At 40.8% G+C, this 24,548-nt stretch overlaps 1 protein-coding gene across 3 annotated transcripts in view; it reads right to left on the reverse strand.

Moving 5' to 3' along the window:
* Positions 1–23,758, reverse strand: part of LOC131041698 (cryptochrome-1) — a 100,512-nt gene extending 76,754 nt beyond the window's left edge. For 2 of the 3 annotated variants that reach the window (XM_057974877.2, XM_057974876.2), the window contains exon 1: positions 23,028–23,758. In XM_057974877.2, coding sequence (XP_057830860.2) covers positions 23,028–23,334 — 307 coding nt within the window. In that variant the 5' untranslated portion in view covers positions 23,335–23,758. The remainder of the gene's footprint in view (positions 1–23,027) is intronic. The other variant, XM_057974875.2, reaches the window with a different exon arrangement.
* Between the last annotated feature and the right edge of the window lie 790 nt (positions 23,759–24,548).

The following is a 24,548-nucleotide window of genomic DNA, read 5'->3' on the forward strand; positions in this document are numbered from 1 at the left end:
TGGAGCGGTGCATGGATGTAGACTGTTTGTACAACATGCCCTCCATTTTGGTGAAGGCTCAGTCTGGTGCAGGTTTTCTACTTGAGGGTGATGATGCGACTCAAGATGCAAACTCCCCTTGCTCACTCCAACCATTTATTTGATGGAGCATTTCTACAGGTCGTGAGGAGCGGCCCACAAAAGCTTTAATTGGGTGGGATAAATTGATTCCTATGTGAGAAGGAGGCTGAGTGGGGTGGTGCAATGGCGAGGAATGTAGGGAAAACCAAGGTGAAATGGGCCTTTGATTTGTCAGACTATTGGGTCAATGGCCCTCTGTCAACCAGTGTGAAGAAGAATAGTTTGTTTTGCAACTTCAATTATTTATCTGTAAATTTTATATGTACGAGGTTGGTTTAGTTTGGTAGTCACTCTATACATGTTAGGGTTTTTCTGTTTGTGCAAATTTTCAATGATTGCACTGTAATGGTGATGTTGTTAGTTCAGTAGTAGGGTGATTGCTCCTGGGCAGAGTCGCATTTTGGTGATCTCATTTGGCGACATTGTTAGATTGTTAGGGTTTTCTCTATATTTCCTGCAGTTCGGATGGAATGTACTTGATCATTTTACTATTAATAAAATATTACTATTATTGACCCAAAAAAAAGTATAAATGCCATTACGGACCCTCAAAGCTAACATTCATTTATTGCAGCTTAACATTGATAAAAAAATGTCGATATACCTATCCTGAAGCAATTTCTAAAACTCACAACTAACTGAATTCTACTCACAATTAGATCTTGACCAGACAGATAATGATAGTTATCTAAAAACTTATTTATTCTGACACATTAGACTGCAGAAATCTCTGACATATTACTAACATCATTCAATAGTAAACGTATATGCTATACACAACAGCAATAGCTCACAATGGAAAGGAGATTCAAATTGAACGATGATATCCAAACTTATATTATAAATGTTCCAAATAATGTTCATCAAATAATAGCAATATCTCACAAGGACTGGTATGGCTGCCCCAAGGTATGGTGCAAGTGCTGAATGGAAAGGAGTATGGCCCTTTCAGGCAAAAAACACACCCTACACTATATGTATGCTCAGCTACCAAGTAGTGCGGTTGATACCAACAGTAAGGACCTCCTTTAATCAAAAAACGCCATCATTAATAAAATCACTGCTACAAATCTATCCAGCAGCCAATAACTGGATAATGCCCTTCCATGCTATTGCGACCAGCATTTATAATGAAGTGACCAACATAAGAAAGGTGTAACTAGGTTTCTAAGATGATAAGACACAAGTATTAATGCCGTCAATAATAAGGAATGAACAACACCATGCTTATATGAAAAGTCACTGAATTACAAGAGGTGGAAGTACCACTAGAGATAAAATTTGTGTAAGAGATGTTGACTAATACTAGTATCCCATGGATCATCTACAACCAAAAAAAGATTCTACACAAGAAATTAACAATGGAAATGCTATGAAGTGAGAGAATTTATTAGATGTAAAATGAAACTAGTAAAAACTATAATGAAAAAACTTGTATCATAGAGACAAGGATGAAACCTTAGGATAAACTAACATCATCATGACTGTCTTAATTTTATGAGATGAAACAAAAAGTTAAAGACCTAAGTAAGCTTAAGTATATAAGTGTGAATAGGAACTAATAAGAAACTGGTTAGGTAGCATGCCATGTTCACACTAACACTCTCCTTCAATGCAACTTAGGGAGCATCATAAAATGCAAAGATGCAAGGATGGTTCTCAGCTACAACACCAACACTCTCCTTCAATGCAACTTAGGGAGCATCATAAAATGCAAAGATGCAAGGATGGGTCTCGGCTACAAGACTATGTTAGATACCCATGTACAAACAAATAAATCTCTCACAAATGGAGTAAAGAAGGAAACCCTATAGGGAAAAAACCCTCCCCAAAAAAGAAAAGATGCAAGCAAACATGTTCTAGTCAAAAAAAGGAAGGAGGACTCAACACAAAAGTACAATAGATATCCACCATATAGGAGACAAAGAGAGAGATTATGTATCGCCCCACGATTTATGATCTCCTGCAGTGATGTTGGATGCTTAACAAAGAACGGTGATGAAAATCCATGAATGCTGAACAATATTCCTCCCCTTGGGAGAAAACAAAACCAAGTATAGATGGAGGATGTTTGATGATGTTGGAAGGAGGACCATGATGTATGATGATGTTTATGATCTCTGCTCAAATGTCACTATGTTTGTATAAAAGTGTCATAATAAAATTACGTACAAGCCTAATCAATCAAGGAGGTGACAAGCCAAGACCATGTGCAAACAAGTGAAGAACAAGATCTAGAGACGAAGATGGTATGACAATAGCTATAATGGAATTGTCACAAAAAAGAAAATGGATGTCTGCAAGTGTGTATCAAATCTATAAAATGGGACTTACAAAACAAACCTACCTTATTTGTCAACTACTAATCCCAATGTAACAAATTTAGAAGACTATGACTACAAAGAATGACTCAAAACAGCAAGAGATTGAGATGTGATCTCACCATGTCATCCAACTAAACTGGCCATTTCATTATGATGTGTCCACACGAGGTGCCTTAATATGAACATCTAGAAATGAGTCTTCTAATGTTCAAATACAAGAATTCTCAGCCTTGGGATAGTTACTTGAAGATAAAGAAAAAGCCTATAAATTTTAATTAAGAGCCATAGAAGCCGAAAAAACAATGAATATATCCGTACGAAGAAAAGTAGAATTAGGTTAACCCTCAATGTCACCACAACTATCAAGACCTACCAAATAATCAAATTACTCTTAGGTAAGTACAAGAAGTTGTGTCCACTTTTTGGCCAAAAAATTGAAGCCTTTTTCCTGAAAATCAAAGTTTGTCATAGTTGGAGTAAAATTTTTGAAGCAGTTACACATAGAATCTTAACATGGTCTAGATATATGAAATGTAGGATTTAAGTCTAGTGTTCAAATTTGTAATTTATTCTAATACCCAAACAATAAAAGTTAATTTTTTTATAAGATATACAAAAATGATTTTATAAAGTCCTGTGTTTAGGGCCAAAGCATGCAAGTGTTGTTGACGGGAATAATCATTATGTTATGTTATTATATTATGTTTATGTTGTCGTCGGTAATAATAAGTTATGACGGTCAGTTAGTTAGCCGACGGGTAGGTAGTTGGAGTCGCGACGGTTGTGTCGTACCCCTTCGGGTATTATATATTGTGTACCTTTTCTTCGAAGTATGATCATGTTAGTAGTGTCAGATGTAATGTTATAAGCACTTATTGTACATGGACTGTGGAATTAATATATAGGCTGGTTATTTAATATATTTCCATTATGTTCTGTGCATTTACTTTCTGCATTTAACCGTTTACCCGAGAGGGCAAACATTTGGCGCCGTTGCCTAGACGAACTCGGAACGGAAGACACGGATGGCGCATAGACCCAATGGGCCTACCCGTTGCTGAAATAAACCCAGAAGTCGACAATACCCAAACAGAACTCTATGTAGGAGAAGACACCGCGACGAGAGAATTTTCAATTCTACTCCAAGTAGCCATTCAGACCTACGTTCGACGAGAGGCGGCGGAGGCAGAAGTCCCACCAAGTGCCGTCTGGACAGCGTTAGAAGTGAGTCCGGAGGTAAATCGGTTGATGAACCATCTCCCCCGATTGCTAGCACAAGCATCGTTGGCACAACAAGCTCGCCTGGAGGAGATTGCCCGGGAGGAGCGACGCCAAGAAATTTTGCAGCAGTACGAGGAACGGGAAGCAGAACGAGATGGCACCAGGTCAGGGGCATTTGAACCATGAGCCATACGGGACGGAATAAAGAACACTTATTGTAATAATTATGTCATATTGTTGGCATAAACTTGCCTTCCACATTATGAATGAATAAAAGTGTTCTACTTTTTATGTCATTAAGTATATAGAAAGTTGTCTGGGAATTAATGCCCAATACACTGAATAAGGACAAAAATAAGCAGCAATGTATAGATGAACGTGCAGTAGCCCAACGTGCCTTGATCCTTGAACAACAAGCGGAAAGGCGACAGAGGTATAAGCGAAGAGAGGAGGAACGCTCCGAAGGGGACGGTGAGGCCAGCGGCCACCCACAGAGTCGGGAGGAGTTACTTGCGGAAACTCGCCGCAGGATAGAGTATACCAAAACTCAGTTGAGGGATTTGAGGGACTTGCCACACACACCAGAGGCTAGGAAAACTCCAAGGAGTGGGGAGGAGGCAGGAGAGGGAGAAGACACCGGGGCTGCCAGGAGTGTCGGAGGGACACCGGGGCACGGCGGTCAAGCACCCCTTATAGGATCCGACCCATCCGGAGTAGGACAACAGCCACCAGTAGTAAAAAGACAAGGCATGGCACAAAAACAAAAACTTCCAAAGTTCTATGGGGATGGGAAAGAAGACCCTGTCCGCCACTGTCGCACTTGTGAAACAATTTGGGGAGCGAATGGTGTTACCGATGAGGACGAGTGGGTAACACAGTTTCCCGCAACCCTGAGGGGCGTAGCCATCGACTGGTTTTCGGATACGGATAAGGCTAAGATTAGCACATGGGCAGACTTGAAGAAGGAATTTCAAGCAGAGTTTCGTCTCCTAAGAGACGATAATGAGATCGTAGCCGAAATCTACGGCACGAAACAGAGAAAGGATGAGACTGTTCGAACCTACAGCCGGCGGCTCAAAGAGCTGCTAGGAAAGATGGAGAACCAGCCGGCAGACGGACTGAAAAAACGGTGGTTCATGGAAGGTCTAAAGAAATCCCTTAGACGAAAAATGAAGATAGTAGCTCCCTCTTCATACTCCGACGCCTATAATAGGGCAATGGATTTAGAAAGTGAACAGAAGACGTCCAAGAAGAAGAAAAATAAATCCTCGTCAGAGGATGATTCCTCTTCTGACAAAAGTGATAGCAGTGATGACGACTCTAATCGGAAGGTACGGGCTCTCCAGAAAGATATGGAGCGAATGATGAGAGAGATAAAGGCAACCAAAGGAAGCACAAGCAAAGGCGACGAAGGGGATTTATGGTGCACGGACTGCCGTACCGACGGACACACCAAGGGGTCTTGTCCGAAAAAAGCATTTTGCGATATTTGCCAGATTGCCGGACACCTTACCAAGGAGTGTCCGTACAATATGAGGACCCGTAACCAACAGGTTCTCTTTACAGAACCATCTGCGTCAGCCGGCACGTCCCAGCCTGCGAGCAACAACGCCTCGTCTGGCGGCTACCGAAACAACAGGCGAGGAAGAGGCAACAATAACAATAACGGAAGCCGTATCCAGTATGACGCCAAGGGCCGGCCAATTATCCAATGTAGGGCCTGTAATCAGTGGGGGCACTTCGCCCGTGATTGCACGAAGGAAGCCACCCCTCAGCACCTCTGCCGTTGGTGTGGGCCAGGCGACCATGAGGACGCAAATTGCCCGCAGGCAGGGGTTAATCTCCTCAACATTGAGAAGGCTGAGAAGACTGGTGAGAAAGAAGTACTAGCGATCACCCGTGCCCAGACGAAAAAAGCCACTTATCCCGACCCCCATACGGAGAAGGAGCGATTACGGGAGGCAAAGGCCAATATTGAACGTGAGATGACGACCGAACGACGAGACAACGAGGTGGCGAGTACATCATTCCGTACGGAAGCGGAAAATAACATCATTGAGCAAATCTTGCAGATAGAGGTGCCGATAAAGGTAAAAGACCTTCTAGACTCTATGCCACAATTGAGGACTGCCATCCTCACCAATGTGCAAAGCACCGCATCGTCGAGTGCACCACAGGTAGGGGTTCCCGCCACCGCTACGAAGAGTACACCACAGGTGGAGGTTTCCGTCAGCCCTTTGACTGACCCGATGTTACTAGTCGTGAGCAGTGGTAGACACCCAGCTGTGGTAGAAATGCGTATCCGTGGGACCATTTTGAAGGACACCATTGTGGACGGAGGATCTGGGGTGAATGTACTACCAGAAGAAACATGGAAGCGGCTGGGGAAGCCCACCCTGTGGCCACCCACATTCAACCTGGTGGGAGCGGACCAACACGGCATTAAGCCACTCGGCCTGTTGATGGCCCAGCAAGTGACAATTGGTACGCAACCATTCTTGTTAGATTTCGTGGTTATTCCCTCGAAGAAGAAAGGCTATGACGCCATCCTGGGGAGAGTGTGGTTCATCAACGCAAGGGTAAACCACAACTGGAAGAAAAATACACTTTCCATGGAGAAGGGAGGGCGAAAATATACCATTGACCTACACACCCAAAATGTCGGCGAAGAGCTCGCCTCTTCCGACTCGGAGGACTCTAATAAAGGGGAAGGGGGTTCCGATGAAAGTAAGGGCAAGAACGCGATGGAGCCGAACAGTGAAGGGGTGCTAGAATTGGAGGGATGTTCTGAAGATGAGGTATGCTCGACTAACGAGCTCTTCCACTGGCAAATGGAGGATTACGAAATGTTCCAAAGCTACAGGCTCGAAGTAGAGGAACCAGAGCAACCAACAGAGGTGTACCTGCCGGAATACAAAGAATATTGGAAGGGAGACGCCCCAAACCCTGGCGACGTAAATAATCCGAAGAGTGTCGGCACCGATTGGAACCCTGTGTGGAAGGCCGCAACCTTCAAAATCTTTATTATCCTCCTTCTTCTTATGTACGGGAAGGAGGTCGTGGTCCCTGTAGAATTTGTGGTTCCAGGTCTTTCAATGACCAGTGAAAATAGATTGGCCACCAACGGGTACAAATTGAAACCTTACCACGCGAAGCGCGCAGGGGACCCGAGAGGCCAGACAGACACTCGAGAGCCCGGAGGGGGACCCGAGAGGATGGAAGGGGACCTAAGAGGCCGGGCAGGCAACTCGAGAGGCACGGGACAAAAGCAGGAGACTTTTGGGCAAGAAAAACCGAGAAGGATGAAGGGTGATCCCAGAGACAGGGGACCCGAGCCGAAGACTCTCTAGACAACTTAAAAAAATATATAAAAAAAATCGCACGGTCGTACGATACCGACCGTACGGTCAAAAAAAAAAAGAGAAAAAAAGAAAAAAAAGAAGGGGAAAATGACCACCGTACGGTGGGGCCAAGGTGACAAGGTGACACCACCGTGCGGTGGAATCATCGACGGTGACACCACCGTGCGGTAGAATCACCGTGTGGTGACACCACCGTGCGGTGGACGGTGCACCACCGTGCGGTGGAATCACCGACGGTGACACCACCGTGCGGTGGAACCACCGACGATGGAACCATCGTGCGGTGGGACCATCGTGCGGTGGTCACACCGTGCGGTGGGAGCCACCGAAGGCCGCGCAAGGATATAAAACGCCGCACACCGCTGAGGAAAGGAAGAAGCGACCACACCGCACAGCCGACCTTGGCAATAAAACCCTGCGGAGGAAGAAGACATCGAACACGGCCAAAGGCACATCACCGCGTAGCCAGGGAAAGGGACGCACCGCACGGCCGGATCAATACACACAGCCCACGAGCTACCGCAGGGAGTGAAGCGGATGGATGGGGTCGAGGGTTCTTACAGATTGATCCGCCGCTTAGGGAGAGCGGGATTTCGCACAATTCCACACAGCCACGTAAGGGCAAAACAATCGCCACAGGTAGACCAAGCAGCCACACGATTGGAGGTGGTATGGCGGGACATTACAGTGCCTAAAAAAAAAAAAACAACGACGGATTGAAAAATGATTCGATGACATCTGGAGCCTAGACACTGAAAATATTGGAGTGTGGAAGAAGGGTTTTGACATCATAAAATATCACAAAAATGATGCGCGCCATGGACTTTCGTGGGGTTCTGAAGGTTGTAAATTGGTGTCTAAGGTTGTAAATCCCTTAGACGAAAAATGAAGATAGTAGCTCCCTCTTCATACTCCGACGCCTATAATAGGGCAATGGATTTAGAAAGTGAACAGAAGACGTCCAAGAAGAAGAAAAATAAATCCTCGTCAGAGGATGATTCCTCTTCTGACAAAAGTGATAGCAGTGATGACGACTCTAATCGGAAGGTACGGGCTCTCCAGAAAGATATGGAGCGAATGATGAGAGAGATAAAGGCAACCAAAGGAAGCACAAGCAAAGGCGACGAAGGGGATTTATGGTGCACGGACTGCCGTACCGACGGACACACCAAGGGGTCTTGTCCGAAAAAAGCATTTTGCGATATTTGCCAGATTGCCGGACACCTTACCAAGGAGTGTCCGTACAATATGAGGACCCGTAACCAACAGGTTCTCTTTACAGAACCATCTGCGTCAGCCGGCACGTCCCAGCCTGCGAGCAACAACGCCTCGTCTGGCGGCTACCGAAACAACAGGCGAGGAAGAGGCAACAATAACAATAACGGAAGCCGTATCCAGTATGACGCCAAGGGCCGGCCAATTATCCAATGTAGGGCCTGTAATCAGTGGGGGCACTTCGCCCGTGATTGCACGAAGGAAGCCACCCCTCAGCACCTCTGCCGTTGGTGTGGGCCAGGCGACCATGAGGACGCAAATTGCCCGCAGGCAGGGGTTAATCTCCTCAACATTGAGAAGGCTGAGAAGACTGGTGAGAAAGAAGTACTAGCGATCACCCGTGCCCAGACGAAAAAAGCCACTTATCCCGACCCCCATACGGAGAAGGAGCGATTACGGGAGGCAAAGGCCAATATTGAACGTGAGATGACGACCGAACGACGAGACAACGAGGTGGCGAGTACATCATTCCGTACGGAAGCGGAAAATAACATCATTGAGCAAATCTTGCAGATAGAGGTGCCGATAAAGGTAAAAGACCTTCTAGACTCTATGCCACAATTGAGGACTGCCATCCTCACCAATGTGCAAAGCACCGCATCGTCGAGTGCACCACAGGTAGGGGTTCCCGCCACCGCTACGAAGAGTACACCACAAGTGGAGGTTTCCGTCAGCCCTTTGACTGACCCGATGTTACTAGTCGTGAGCAGTGGTAGACACCCAGCTGTGGTAGAAATGCGTATCCGTGGGACCATTTTGAAGGACACCATTGTGGACGGAGGATCTGGGGTGAATGTACTACCAGAAGAAACATGGAAGCGGCTGGGGAAGCCCACCCTGTGGCCACCCACATTCAACCTGGTGGGAGCGGACCAACACGGCATTAAGCCACTCGGCCTGTTGATGGCCCAGCAAGTGACAATTGGTACGCAACCATTCTTGTTAGATTTCGTGGTTATTCCCTCGAAGAAGAAAGGCTATGACGCCATCCTGGGGAGAGTGTGGTTCATCAACGCAAGGGTAAACCACAACTGGAAGAAAAATACACTTTCCATGGAGAAGGGAGGGCGAAAATATACCATTGACCTACACACCCAAAATGTCGGCGAAGAGCTCGCCTCTTCCGACTCGGAGGACTCTAATAAAGGGGAAGGGGGTTCCGATGAAAGTAAGGGCAAGAACGCGATGGAGCCGAACAGTGAAGGGGTGCTAGAATTGGAGGGATGTTCTGAAGATGAGGTATGCTCGACTAACGAGCTCTTCCACTGGCAAATGGAGGATTACGAAATGTTCCAAAGCTACAGGCTCGAAGTAGAGGAACCAGAGCAACCAACAGAGGTGTACCTGCCGGAATACAAAGAATATTGGAAGGGAGACGCCCCAAACCCTGGCGACGTAAATAATCCGAAGAGTGTCGGCACCGATTGGAACCCTGTGTGGAAGGCCGCAACCTTCAAAATCTTTATTATCCTCCTTCTTCTTATGTACGGGAAGGAGGTCGTGGTCCCTGTAGAATTTGTGGTTCCAGGTCTTTCAATGACCAGTGAAAATAGATTGGCCACCAACGGGTACAAATTGAAACCTTACCACGCGAAGCGCGCAGGGGACCCGAGAGGCCAGACAGACACTCGAGAGCCCGGAGGGGGACCCGAGAGGATGGAAGGGGACCTAAGAGGCCGGGCAGGCAACTCGAGAGGCACGGGACAAAAGCAGGAGACTTTTGGGCAAGAAAAACCGAGAAGGATGAAGGGTGATCCCAGAGACAGGGGACCCGAGCCGAAGACTCTCTAGACAACTTAAAAAAATATATAAAAAAAATCGCACGGTCGTACGATACCGACCGTACGGTCAAAAAAAAAAAGAGAAAAAAAGAAAAAAAAGAAGGGGAAAATGACCACCGTACGGTGGGGCCAAGGTGACAAGGTGACACCACCGTGCGGTGGAATCATCGACGGTGACACCACCGTGCGGTAGAATCACCGTGTGGTGACACCACCGTGCGGTGGACGGTGCACCACCGTGCGGTGGAATCACCGACGGTGACACCACCGTGCGGTGGAACCACCGACGATGGAACCATCGTGCGGTGGGACCATCGTGCGGTGGTCACACCGTGCGGTGGGAGCCACCGAAGGCCGCGCAAGGATATAAAACGCCGCACACCGCTGAGGAAAGGAAGAAGCGACCACACCGCACAGCCGACCTTGGCAATAAAACCCTGCGGAGGAAGAAGACATCGAACACGGCCAAAGGCACATCACCGCGTAGCCAGGGAAAGGGACGCACCGCACGGCCGGATCAATACACACGGCCCACGAGCTACCGCAGGGAGTGAAGCGGATGGATGGGGTCGAGGGTTCTTACAGATTGATCCGCCGCTTAGGGAGAGCGGGATTTCGCACAATTCCACACAGCCACGTAAGGGCAAAACAATCGCCACAGGTAGACCAAGCAGCCACACGATTGGAGGTGGTATGGCGGGACATTACAGTGCCTAAAAAAAAAAAAACAACGACGGATTGAAAAATGATTCGATGACATCTGGAGCCTAGACACTGAAAATATTGGAGTGTGGAAGAAGGGTTTTGACATCATAAAATATCACAAAAATGATGCGCGCCATGGACTTTCGTGGGGTTCTGAAGGTTGTAAATTGGTGTTGGCGGCGGGGGCGCTGCCCCTCGACCCCGCCCTGTACTGCGACAGGGAGCGCACCTGGGGCGTTGCCCCAGGACCCCGCGAGGGGCGCTGCCCCTCGACCCCGCGGGGGCGCTGCCCCAAACCCCGCGAGGGGCACTGCCCCTCGACCCCGCTGGGGGCGTTGCCCCCAGACCCCCAGTTTATTTTGAGCTACAGAAGACCACAGGAAGTGTTGTGGTTGTCCATCTTGTGAGAAAGAAGCCTACAGCTAAGCATTGGCGGGGAAGAAATAAGTCGTGGAGGGAGACGAATTTGGAGGTTGGGAACAAACAGAGTTTGAGGGAAGGCATTGCAGGTCTGCGCAGTTGTATGAGGGAGTTATTCAGTTCAGTTTTTAGCCTTTGGGGAGTGTGATGGAGGATTTGAGGTGTCTCCTAGCATTTGTGCCAGCGGATTGTGGCCACCTCCAGGCATGACTGGTACGCTTTGAGGAACTCGGACTATGTCTCGGCGGGACGTGAGGTTGTCGTGGTGGATGCATAGAGGGCTCGGGAGGAGCTGACCACCAGGTTGGAGGCACTAGTCGCGTGAGACTTAGTTCAGCGTACCCAGGAGTTGGATGCCGAGAGAGCAGCACGGGTGGCTATCGAGGACAAATTGGCTAGGGAGATAGGATCATTTGAGTAGCAGTTGGTGGAAGCTGAGACTGAAAAACGTGTTTTGCAGCCAAGTTTGGGTTAGGCACAGGAGGACTGTGATGGCAAAGGAAGCAATATTGGTGAATTCCGCACTTGAGCATCGGATGGTAGCCAAAAAGGGTTTTCAGGCGAGGACGCAGCGAGTGTATAAGATCTGGGCCCGACTAGCGTCAGTAGTTCCTGCCGTTCATCTCTATTTTGTATTAAGTCGTCGGAGTCGACTTCTTTTCTTGGGGGGGATGATGTTGATGGGAATAATCATTATGTTATGTTATTATATTATGTTTATGTTGTCGTCGGTAATAATAAGTTACGACGGTCAGTTAGTTAGCCGACGGGTAGGTAGTTGGAGTCGCGACGGTTGTGTCGTACCCCTTCGGGTATTATATATTGTGTACCTTTTCTTCGAAGTATGATCATGTTAGTAGTGTCAGATGTAATGTTATAAGCACTTATTGTACATGGACTGTGGAATTAATATATAGGCTGGTTATTTAATATATTTCCATTATGTTCTGTGCATTTACTTTCTGCATTTAACCGTTTACCCGAGAGGGCAAACAAGTGTTGCTAGAATTATGTGGCCTAAATAGAAGTATTTTTCTAATTCCTTTTGGAGAAAGATGTGTATTATGGTTAAGTTGGTCAAGATATGTTTTTATGATTTTTTTAAATATATTTTTTTATTAACTTTGTATTGATCCTAATTATTATTTTTGAAAACACCTCATGTATGGCTAGCATAATTTGAGTTAAACTAATCATAAAATGATTAATTTTTTCTTTTTGTTGTAGAATGATGTCTAGATTAGTCACACAATAAAAAGTTTAAAAGTAAAAAATTATTAAAAAAAATTCTAATACCTATCATTTCAAGTTTATTAAAAAAAATACTAATACCTATCTCTTTGGGCGGGGTTCTAAGGGGTCATTGATAGTGCTAATGAGGAGGTCAAGGTTTTAGGGGGTCACTGCCAATGACCTCACTTGCTTAATTTTGTGAGTAGTGGCACTCACCTTACTCATTTCAAGGTTCCCTCATCATCAACCAAGCCTCCTCATGATTGTCTAAGTCTTCATTTTGATTGGCATTCATCAAACATCTCAATTCTTGTGACTGACCTCCACACTTGCACTCAACATATCACCTATGACTTGAAGGCATTGAAAGCTAAACTTACCTCACTTCAACCCAAAGAGAGAGACATGACTTGATCACCTCTTGACAACCTGACACTGCACTTCCTTAAGCAAGAGGTTAATAGAAAAAGACACTACCAGGCAACTAAAGTAAGGCAACTAACCTAGAAAGCAAAGAAAAGTGGGGGTCCCCATCTGCAATGGGGCGATGTGTGAAATGGTGTAATGTTGGATTGATAGTGAGCAATGTTGATTTTAAAAGTGTGTCCTATCTCACATATTAAGTGCCCATGCACTCTTTGGACTAGAATTAGGGGATCTGTGGAGATCAACATCTCTCCTTTCCTAGATGATCCTATTATAGATAGTCTTCTACCCCTTGACAATTGTGATAACCTACTATATAAAAGAGGGTAAAAGAAAGATAATGAGTCCACTCTTAGTTGATGTGTCACGAGTAAAAAAAATCTCAATAGGAACGGATATCCATTTTGTAAAACAGAGGTTTGGGTTTTAAAATAAATGGGTGCCCATTTCTATTTACATCATATATCCATTCCTTAGATAAAGTACACATTTTGGAGTGGGTACATGTTTCATTAAATTTGAAATTTGAAACCTGTGGTTTAGAATTTATTTTAGACTTGGAAACCCAAGCCATAGCCTTGGACTTGCAAGTACAATTCCATTAAAACAACAAAAGAAAAACTAATTTTAACAATATGATTGACAATTTTATTTTTCAATTTTTTTGGTGAGATTAAAACTCGTTATAGATGACAATGTCTAATTTTTAAATATGTAATTTTTTTAAATAATTGGACATAGTTTTCTATTTATTAATTATTTTTTTAGAGAAGTAGTTCATAAACTTGAAATGATAGGTATTAGTATTTTTTTTAATAATTTTTTACTTTTAAACTATTTATTTTTAATATTTTTTTACTTTTAAACTATTTATTGTGTGACTAATCTAGACATCATTCTACAAAAGAAAAAATAATCATTTTATGATTAGTTTAGCTCAAATTATGTTGGCCATACATGAGGTGTTTTCAAAAATAATAATTTAGGACCAATAAAAAGTTAATTAAAAAATATATTTAAAAAATTATAAAAACATATCTTGACCAACTTAACCGTAATAGACATTTTTCCCCAAAAGGAATTAGAAAAATACTTCTATTTAGGCCACATTATTTTGGCAACACTTGCATGCTTTGGCTCTAAACACGGGACTTTATAAAATCAGTTTTGTATATCTTATAAAAAAATTAACTTTTATCATTTGGGTATTAGAATAAATTACATATTTGAACACTAGACTTAAATCCTACATTTCATATATCTAGACCATGTTAAGATTCTATGTGTAAGTGCTTCAAAAAATTTACTCCAACTATGACAAACTTTGATTTTTCAAGAAAAAGGCTTCAACTTTTTGGCCAAACAGTGGACACGAGTAACTTGATTATTTGGTAGGTCTTGATAGTTGTGGTGACGTTGAGGCTTCACCTAATTCTATTTTTCATCGTACAAATATATTCATTGTTTTTTTGGCTTCTTTGGCTCTTAATTAAAATTTAGAGGTTTTTTCTTTATCTTCAAGTCACTATCCTAAGGCTGAGAATTCTTCTATTTCAATATTAGCAGATTCATTTCTAGGTGTTCATATTCAGACACCTCATGTGGACTCATCATCATGAAATGGCGAGTTTAGTTGGATGACACGGTGAGATCACATCTCCATCTCCTGCTGTTTTGAGTCATTCTTTGCAACAGGTACATCATAGTCTTCAAAATTTGTTACATTGAAATGAGTAGTTGACAGATAAGGTAGGTTTGTTTTGTGAGTCCCATTTTGTAGATTTGATAGACATTTGTAGACATCCATTTTCCTTTTTTTTTAAGTTTCATTATAGCTATTGTCATACCATCTTCTTCTTTGGATCTTGTTCTTCATTTGTTTGCACATGGTCTTGGCTTGTCACCTCCTTGATTTATTAGGTTTGTACGTAATTTTATTGTGAGACTTCTATACAGACATAGTGACATTTGAGCAGAGATCATAAACATCATCATACATCACGGTCCTTCTTCCAACATCATTAAACATCCTCCATCTATACTTGGTTTTGTTTTCTCGCAAGGGGAGGAATGTTGTTCAGCATTCATGGATTTTCATCACCACTCTTTGTTAAGCATCCACCATCACTGCAAGAGATCATACATTGTGGGGGGATACATATTCTCTCTCTTTGTCTCCTATATGGTGGATATCTATTGTACTTTTGTTGTGAGTCCTCCTTCCTTTTTTTCACTAGAACATGTTTGTTTGCATCTTTTCTTTATTGGGGAGGGTTTTTTCCCTATAAGATTTCCTCCTTTACTCCATTATTGAGAGATTTATTTGTTTGTACATGGGTATCTAGCATGGTCTTGTAACCGAGACCCATCCTTGCATCTTTGCATTTTGTCATGCTCCCTAAATTGCACTGAAGGAGAGTGTTGGTGTGAACATGGCATGCTACCTAGCTAGTTTCTTATTAATTCCTATTCACACTTATATACTTGAGCTTACTTAGGTCATTAACTTTTTGTCTCATCTCATAAAATTAAGACAGTTGTCATGATCTTAGTTTATCCTAAGGTTTCATCCTTGTCTCTATAATACAAGTTTTTTCATTACAGTTTGTACTAGTTTCATTTTACATCTAATAAATTATCTCACTTCATAGCATTTCCATCGTTAATTTCTTGTGTGGAAGCTTGTTTTGGCTGTCAGTGATCCATGGGATACTAGTATTGGTCAACATCTCTTACACAAATTTTATCTCTGGTGGTACTTCCACCTCTTGTAATTCAGTGACTTTTCATATAAACATGGTGTTGTGTACCCCGACTTCCTAATCTTGGAATGTTTATACTGCTAAAAGAGGAGGAATGATTTCAATATCAAGACAAAAAGGGTGATCAGATTGTTAAAAGATTAAGTCACTTCTACTTGGAAGTGAAATCCACCACTGTCAATGACCCCTAAAAGTCCAACCATTTCCTGTCAGTGAGGTCCCAAAAGTCCGATCTCATTTTGGCATTGTCAATGCTTATTCAAAAGCCTGACCACTTCCAGTTGATGCTCATCACAAAGTCAAAACTTCCTATGCTCCCCTGGAGGCCTGAACTGTCAGTGCGTGGTCAAAAACATGACCATCTAGTTGTCACTGCTGGTGCTACCTTAAATCTCCGACCAGCAGATGATGACTTCCAGTGGGGTTCTAAATCTCCAATCAGTCTTTAGGTGACTTCCAACTGCTCCTAAAATCCACACCCAGAGACAGATAGATAAGAATCAGGTGTCAAACACAAGAAAATCAGACATGTCTCAGACCTGAAGCATACTAAATCAGACATGAAATCAGCAAAATCAGATATGGATCAGAACTAAGAACATCATTTCCCCAATAAAATCAGCCATTTCTTGATCTAAATAATGACTTGAAGGCTAGATTTAGGACAGTAAGGAGTACTTTATCTATATTGTTTTTTATTTGTATCCATGCTCTTTTCAAGTTGAAGATGGTAGAGCATATGAAAAGGAAAGGTGGAGGCTCATCAGCTCACCTACAACATCAAGATCACACCATTCGAGACTTCAGCATATGGTGGAGGGTCCAAGACATTGCAACACTCCAAGTCTCAAAGCTCGTGCAAGGCAGCAAATAGGATAACTTCCATCACAAAGAAAGACATTATAAGGAAAGTATAGGGCGTAGCATCCAAGGAAGTAAACACACATACTTTGATCTTTCAACATTACACTTCAAGCTAATGAGGTATATGCAACATGAGAATGCCAGCTTGCTTCATGAAGAGAGAGATTTCACCACATAGAAGAAATCAAGGAAGCACAAGATTCAGCATGAGAGTGCACATGTTAAAGGAACAAAATTTTCAACTATCTTGAATCTCCTCCAGAAATCCAAGAATTATTGCCAGCACATTAGGGAGATAGTTCTAGAAGAGTTGATCAAAGTTAGGGGATGATGCAATTTGGGAATATCTTCTACCTTCATCTCATTCCCTCCATCACTGCAGGAGCTTGGAAATGTTGAATATCAAAAGATATGCATCAATCACCTACACTTGTGATGGGTTACAATGAGCTAGCTGAGGTGGCGTCCAGTCATCACTCATCTAATCACTTCATTCCAAGTTAAAGTGTCCAGATTTAATGCATCTAACTCATCCAACGAGGCAGATAACTACCACATATGAGCACAATAATCGATGTACCTATCCTCGCCATCTATTGGTGAATAATTCGATGAAGATCATGTGTCCTATTTATTGTAAATTTATCATTGGTCAAGCATTATATGCTTTGTAATGGGTGCAACAAACCCTAATTAGGATTTTTATCTTGTAATCTTGGCCATTGATTATGAATCAATCGGAGCCACTCTTTGTAAGAGCTATCCATATAAGGCTCAGTTTTCTCATTTGTAAAGGTGAATAGTGAATAGTTCAAGAATAGCAAGTCAGTAGTTGATAGTTGATAGTTAGTAGAAGGTAATAATTAGATAGCAGCAGTTAGAAGTAGAGTAGGAGGAGAAGGCAGAAATTGTTGCCAAACTTGTAAATAAACATCCTTGTCATTGAAGATATAGTGGAATACGTTGTTTCTTCTACATAATTGCATGGTTTCTTGTTGGGTATTCATGTTAGATGATAATTATTAGATGGATGGAAGATTATTGTGGATGATTGATGGTGAAGTTCCTATGTTGATACTACTAGTATTTCATTGATTGTGAAGTATCTTGCGTAGTCAAATGAACCCATTTATCCAAGCTTAACTTCATTTGCTACTTCTTCATTGATATGCATCATATTGATGGTCTCTATGTCCATGGTAGTGATTTGAACATCATATGCTTACCTTAGGAGATCACACTAAACTTTGTGGAGTTGTTGCTTTGCATAGCAAAGAAAAGTCTAATTGAATTTCACCAAAAATTGTCCATCGCTCTTGCCTTCTTAGAGTTAGATCAGCTTTCTAAACCCTTTATCCTTTTTTTCTTTCTTCAAATCAAGTAAATTTTAATGTTCCAGCGACATTCAAGCATTCAATATTCAGTGTAAGTCCCCCTTGTGATTCCAACAAAATCACATCATACACACCGAGTCTATCTAAGAGCACGTCAAGACCCAACATTTGGAACCTTGGAGTCACCTCCTATGATCACGAAGTTTAACATAAAAGGAGATTTTGTTCAAGAGAGGATAGAATGCTCAGTATTTTATTTTGTGTTGCATAGAGCATAAAAAACACATCAACAAATACCTATTCCTATCGAGATTTTTTTTACTCATGACACTTCAACTAAGAGTGGACTCATTATCTTGCTTTTACCCTCTTTTATAGGTTATCACAATTGTCAAGGGGTAGAAGACTATCTATAATAGGATCATCTAGGAATGGAGAGATGTTGATCTCCACAGATCCCCTAATTCTAGTCCAAAGGGTGCATGGGCACTCAATATGTGAGATAGAACACAATGTCAAAATCAACATTGCTCACTATCAATCCAACATTTATTGATATCCGATGATTTCTTTTGATTTGGTGTACCTAGTTCATGCAAAAGTGCATAGAGATGTGGCCAAAGATGAAGCTAATAAAGATTTTTCAAGATGTCGTCTTACCAAGACTTATTGTTACCTTTGTTCAGGATGATTATGGAATGATGAATTGAAAAACCCACGATTTTACAATAATAAACTCCTCATATTTGGATTAGAGATCAAAATGTACAAAATTGGAACCTATGCAACACAAAAAATGGTCCAATATTTTGCAAGATATCCAAAGTACAAGTCAAAATAGAAAAAATGACTTGAAACTAAAATTATAAGTTGTTGGTTTGATTGGCATTGATGTCAAAAGAATGAAGCAGTGACACATTCATGTCACATGTATGACAGGAGCAGCTTATGTCTACGGTTTGGTAATAAAGGATGAAACAGTAATACATTCATGTCACATGTATGACAAGAGCAGCTTATGTATATGGTTTGGTAATGTTGGTACACATTGATGTATGGTTTGGCACATTCATGACAGGAGTATAGTGACACATTCCTGACATATTCATGGTGATTGACAAGTTGGTACACATTGATGTATGGTTTGACACATTCATGATATAGTGACACATTCCTGACATATTTATGGTGATGACAGTTATAGGGTTTGGTTTTATTCATAATGGTTTGGTTTCATTCATAACAAACGCTTAATTGATTAGTTTGGAGTTTTCTATGGCAAGTGGCATTTCAAGCCTTGATGCGTATCAACTTCTAGAACAATATTCAATATCACTGTGAATGACAATAATTGACAAGATTTGATGTCATGAGTCTTAGTTGCATCTCCACAAGATGTTTCAAGGTTTTAAGTTCAACATTCTAACCTTGTGTGAGGAAAATGACAAACATGGCATGTGACAATCTTTGTGGTTTCAAGACAAAAGCCAAGAAGTGTATTGATAAGGTTTTACAATGTATTTTTTTTTAAAGTAACATGTTTTTAACAATATACTTTAAACCCTACATAAGGGTTTTTTAGAAGTTCCTTTAATAAAACATGTTACATTTGTGGATCATGAGCTAATGTTTCTTATAACAGCAGTCACAAACACTGTTCTTAAAGAAGTGTTATAAGTTTTTATGGATTTTAAAGCGGATGATTTATATGTATAACAGTTTATCACTGTTCTAAATGGTGTTCACGGGTTTGACTGTTATACCAGTTTTAAGTTGGTTGTTTCAGTTTGAAACAGTCATCAAACCCAATACAAACTATGTTAAGGAGGTTTTCAATGCTCGATGGATAACAATGTTGATATACATCAATTCAAGCAGTTAATAACAGGAAAAACAGTTAATAACAGACTGAGAACCGAGCACATGAGGAATATATCATGATCACTGAATATAAAAGGCTTTGAAAGTCATTTTTACTGCTGATGATTGAGTTTTTCAGAGTGGAAATGATATATAACAATTTCAAATAAAAAAAAGTGAGAATGAATTAAGATCTACTGTAAAAACTCTTCCATAAAGATGGTAGATCAATATCAGTGTTCTTTAATGCTGTCATTGGCATATTGAACCTGATTTCAAATTGTGATTGAAAAGTTCGATGCAGATTTTTTAGCAGTGTTAATGCAGGGATAAAGGTTTTGAAGCAATTTTTGAAGAAGGCTGTGATTAGAATTGGTTTTGATGTTGTTACTGTCTTGATCATCAAAGTTTGATGCAGTGTTGGTATTTGAGTGTGAATGCAAAGTTTGATGCAGGTTTTGATATATATGATCCTGGTTACACATTTGAGAGGAGATATATGAATTGTATTGAAAACAGAGATTGAAATCTGTATAGCCAAGTGAGGCATTGAAGTTTGTTTGCCAGTCAGGCACAAACATTGTAATCAGTGAGATTTGCATAGTGAATGTTTAAAGGTGGTTTTTCACCCTTTAAGGGTTTTCCACTTCTAAAATTTGTGTCATCTCTCTGTGAATTCATGTTGTGCTTCAAGTTGATTCACTCTATGGGTTTCTAATTCCTAAAGGTTCTCTTTCTTTCAAATTGTTTGAGTGCATCTTGCCAAAATTAGGAGTTTTTTTGTAGGTCACTGATTCACCCCCCCACTCTCAGTGACACTTAAGTATTCCATCACAAGTACCTATAGATAAAAATAAATTCGGATGGTTACATAGTTCTCGGGAACCAACTTTCCATAGAGCTTAAAAAAAGCAAGGTGTAGCCTAGGTGCTAGTCTCCAACATGACTAGGTTATTAGGAATAGGGATTGGCATGGTGGTGACATCATCCTTGCACTAACATTTACACTAAATCTTTTTATCTTTATTTTGAAAAAAAAGATTGAAAATGGTATGAGATGTGATGCAAGCAAAGTGTAGAGGAGTATTCTTTGTTAGATTTCAAATTTTGTAGCAATGGCGGTCGGCATTGTATAGCAACTATACGGCCATATGAAATTTTATGGATTTGTATTGTCATACAAATTTTTCTTTTTCAAAGCTTAAAAAAAGCTTTGAATTTTTTCTACTCCAAACCTTATCATGCCTTATATATGGATTTATTGGTTTTTGAACCTTTTGAGCTCAACCGTGAGGTCCTTTTTGCACTAGGATGCACTCTATGAAGCTCTTGGTTGAAACTCTCCAAAGAGAGGAAAAGGAATTGTAGATCTAGACCTCTCATACATGTAAGAGGCATTGATCAACCACAATAGCCCAAGGATCACCTACAACCAAAACAACCTTTCACACAAGAGAGAAGCAAAAGGAAATGCTATAAAGCTGGAGAATTCATTAAATGGAAAATGAAACTAGTACAATATGCAATGAAGAAACCCTTGTTATGAAGACAAGGATGAAACCCTAGGATAAACCAAGATCGTGACAAGTTTCGTAATCATATGATATGAGACACAAAAAGTAAATGATCTAAGTAAGCTTAGGTATGTAAGTGTGAGTAGGACTTCATAATAAGTTGGCTAAGTGATCTACCATGTTCACACCAACAATCTGAATATAGAAACTTAAACCAAACTAAAAATCACCCAAACCCAAATTGAAAATCTAAAATCTTCAACAATATCACTGATATAAAAAATTTCTTGCAAATCCAAATCACTTCAAGTAAGATGAATAACAAAATGAGCAGTGATCTTTGATGTAGGATCACCTCAATTGGATATGAGCGTTTCCATCCCAAATCCACAATGAATCTAAGATAGTTTTCATCCTCAGTAAATCTCTAAAAGGGTGTCTATTCTAAAATGCTTTAATCTCCAGAATGGGAGGAATATAGAAAATCAGAAGATAGATAAGATAGGATGAATTTATGTAAGCCTTGACCTCTCTTCTAATAGGCACCTACTGTGGGCCCTCTAATTTTTTAATGTAATTTATTTTTCCCTCCAAGTATTTAAAAACGTTTTAAATTACATCCAGATGCACCTTTTGAATCACATTTTAAATGAATTATTAAAAACACTTATTTAAACATTAATTGGACTACAAAAGTATTTAAGTTGCCTTTCTGATAATAAATTGATTAGGCCCAACTTAAAATATTATTAACTCTTTTTAGTTCTAAAGAGGGGACATGACAATTGAAGTAGGATTTTTAGGGTCTTTTGTTCCGTCTAGTACCCATCACCCTACAAGGATAAACCCTAGTTGTCAGCTATATCGTACAGAATTAATAGATCGTAGGCTTGCATCACATATTTTGTATATTTCTAGCTTTTACCAGCCTACACTCAACTGTTATCAATGGCTGAGATTGTTGTACAACTATTCCTGGCCCTATACCTCCTATTGCAAATCATAGTAGTTTTTAGAACCCTTTCCTTTAAATGTTATGGACTGTGAAAGCATCAAATATCTAATAACCATAGTTCCAAGCCAAGTGACCCTAGCCGAGTCTCAGGGATTCGGGACTCTCCAAGAACTCGCTTTAGGCAAGACTAACTAGAAACTGGTATTTTGCCTTGTCCAGCCAAGTTTTGCCGAGTCCCAAGTTGGGTCAGCCTTGCGAGTCCGTGCCGAGTCCAAGTCTCATTTCTATGCTAATAACTAACATTGTTTCTTATACCAATTCCTCAGACTGACTAATGGCAATATATGCATGTCTTAGGCGAATGTTTCCTGTGATACTTTAAGCTAAGGACCAGCTTGATTTTTCCTTGGGAGAAATATCAAATTTTAGTGAAAATCATCACCCAGTCTGCATGGATCCTAAATGCCAACACTCATTATCCCGTTTCAAGATCTGTACTATTTTGCTACTCTTCACTCAATCAAGTGCATAATATGGATCATTTTCACACCCAAAAGTATAATTGCCTCCAAATTGTGTGAGGAACTGCTGTTACAATGCAAATTGTTTTTTGTGCAAAAACCATAACAATATAGATAATAATCCCTTCAAACTAAGAAATAATTTATATAAGATAAGATGACCTTCAGCCTCCTTTAAGCCAAAACGATTTGTAGGAGCTATTAGTTGTAATTGCTTGTTTGTTTAGTATTTATTAAGTACAAAAAACTTTTTTTGTTAGGAATTTTTAAAGTTTTAATGTATATGTGTGATTGTAGCCAATATCATGATCTTTGCTAAACAAGGGACTGAACTTCCAAATTGAACTCACCATATAGACGATTATAGAAGAGTTGAGTGGCACCAGTGGATTGAATCAAGTTAAGCAGAGCAGAAAGGGTGTCAGTAGTTCTAAGGATGAGCAGAGGAACACCTAGGGCTCTCAGAGACTGATCCAAATGCATGAGGCTCATCTTTAACCACCACCGAGAAACTCTACCTGGATGGAATTGGGCTTCCTCATTAGGACACCATATGTACACTGGTACTACACTCCCACCACCTCTTGCAGCTGCTACCAATGCTGGATTGTCTTCCAATCTCAGGTCCCTCCTGAACCACACTATACTACACCCCATTTTTCACAACACAATTCAAGCCACATTAATTCACACCCTGTTAAAACAAATAAGAACTCACCCCCTACTGAAACAAAGAAAATAGAGGGAATACAGTAACTTCAACTGTATATCCACAGTGAGTCCGTAAACATAAAGTGCATTTGAGCTCCACTATTCACGCTGCCATGTCATCAATCTGTACCATTTGCAAAGACATGAAGCCCATACCAATCAAGACTGTTCTGATTGACAAAAATATCAACACCCACAAACATTTTGACAACAGAGTAAGGGCATTGCTCTTGGAACCCACATGAGCCCCCTATCCAAGGTGATTCGCATCCAATCCAAGGGCTGTGTAGCTATCTACGTGGAGGAGGCTGAGTCCAGTAGTTTATAATATAAATTATTTAGAGATCAGTATTGTTGGAGATTATGTGAAATTCTTCCCATTATTAGAAGGAAACGAAGGCATCCCTTCCAGGAATAGATGAAATTAGTATTAGAATAAAATTGTCTTATTGTGGAGTAAGAATTGTAATAATATAAAGGTAAAATTCATGTTATAGAAACTGAAATGGTTTTGAGTTCAAATCTTCTATAATATAAAAGAATTATAATAATTTTATTTTTCATACATAAAACATATGTTTGCCAATAGTTAAAGAGGGAAGTAGAGATAGAGAATGAGAGGCAGATATATAAAGAGATGGAAGACATGAATATATATAGAGGATGAACAAATGAGAGTGGAAAAAGAAATAGAAAGCCAGATAGAAGAAGTGATATATAGAGAGAGATAGAGAGAGATAGATATAGTAATAGAAAAAGCTCTATAGACAATAAGATAGATATAAAAGGATAGGTTAGTCAAGCTGAGGAAGTGAGAGGAATAGAAAGATGAGAGATAGAGGGGGAAGAGAGAGAGAGGGGGGGGATGGTAAGGAGGTAGAGGTAGGAGATATATAGAGGCAAGGAGATTGAGATAGAGAGAGTATCTAATGGGAAGTGGTGTTAAGAATCAACTATAGTTAATATAACTTAATGATATAATAATATTTTAAAATTCTATTCAATAATTTATAATTTGTTAAATTAAGTTATTGTATATAATAATAAATAAATACATTTATTTTAAATAATAAATTTAGTTTCAAACTTTTTTTCACCTAAATCTCAATTTCAAAAAGGTGGCGTGGCAAGTGTTCATAACGGGGTATATAATTAATTAC

This window comes from Cryptomeria japonica, chromosome 11, assembly GCF_030272615.1.
Source record: "Cryptomeria japonica chromosome 11, Sugi_1.0, whole genome shotgun sequence".
NCBI classification, from domain to species: Eukaryota; Viridiplantae; Streptophyta; class Pinopsida; order Cupressales; family Cupressaceae; genus Cryptomeria; species Cryptomeria japonica.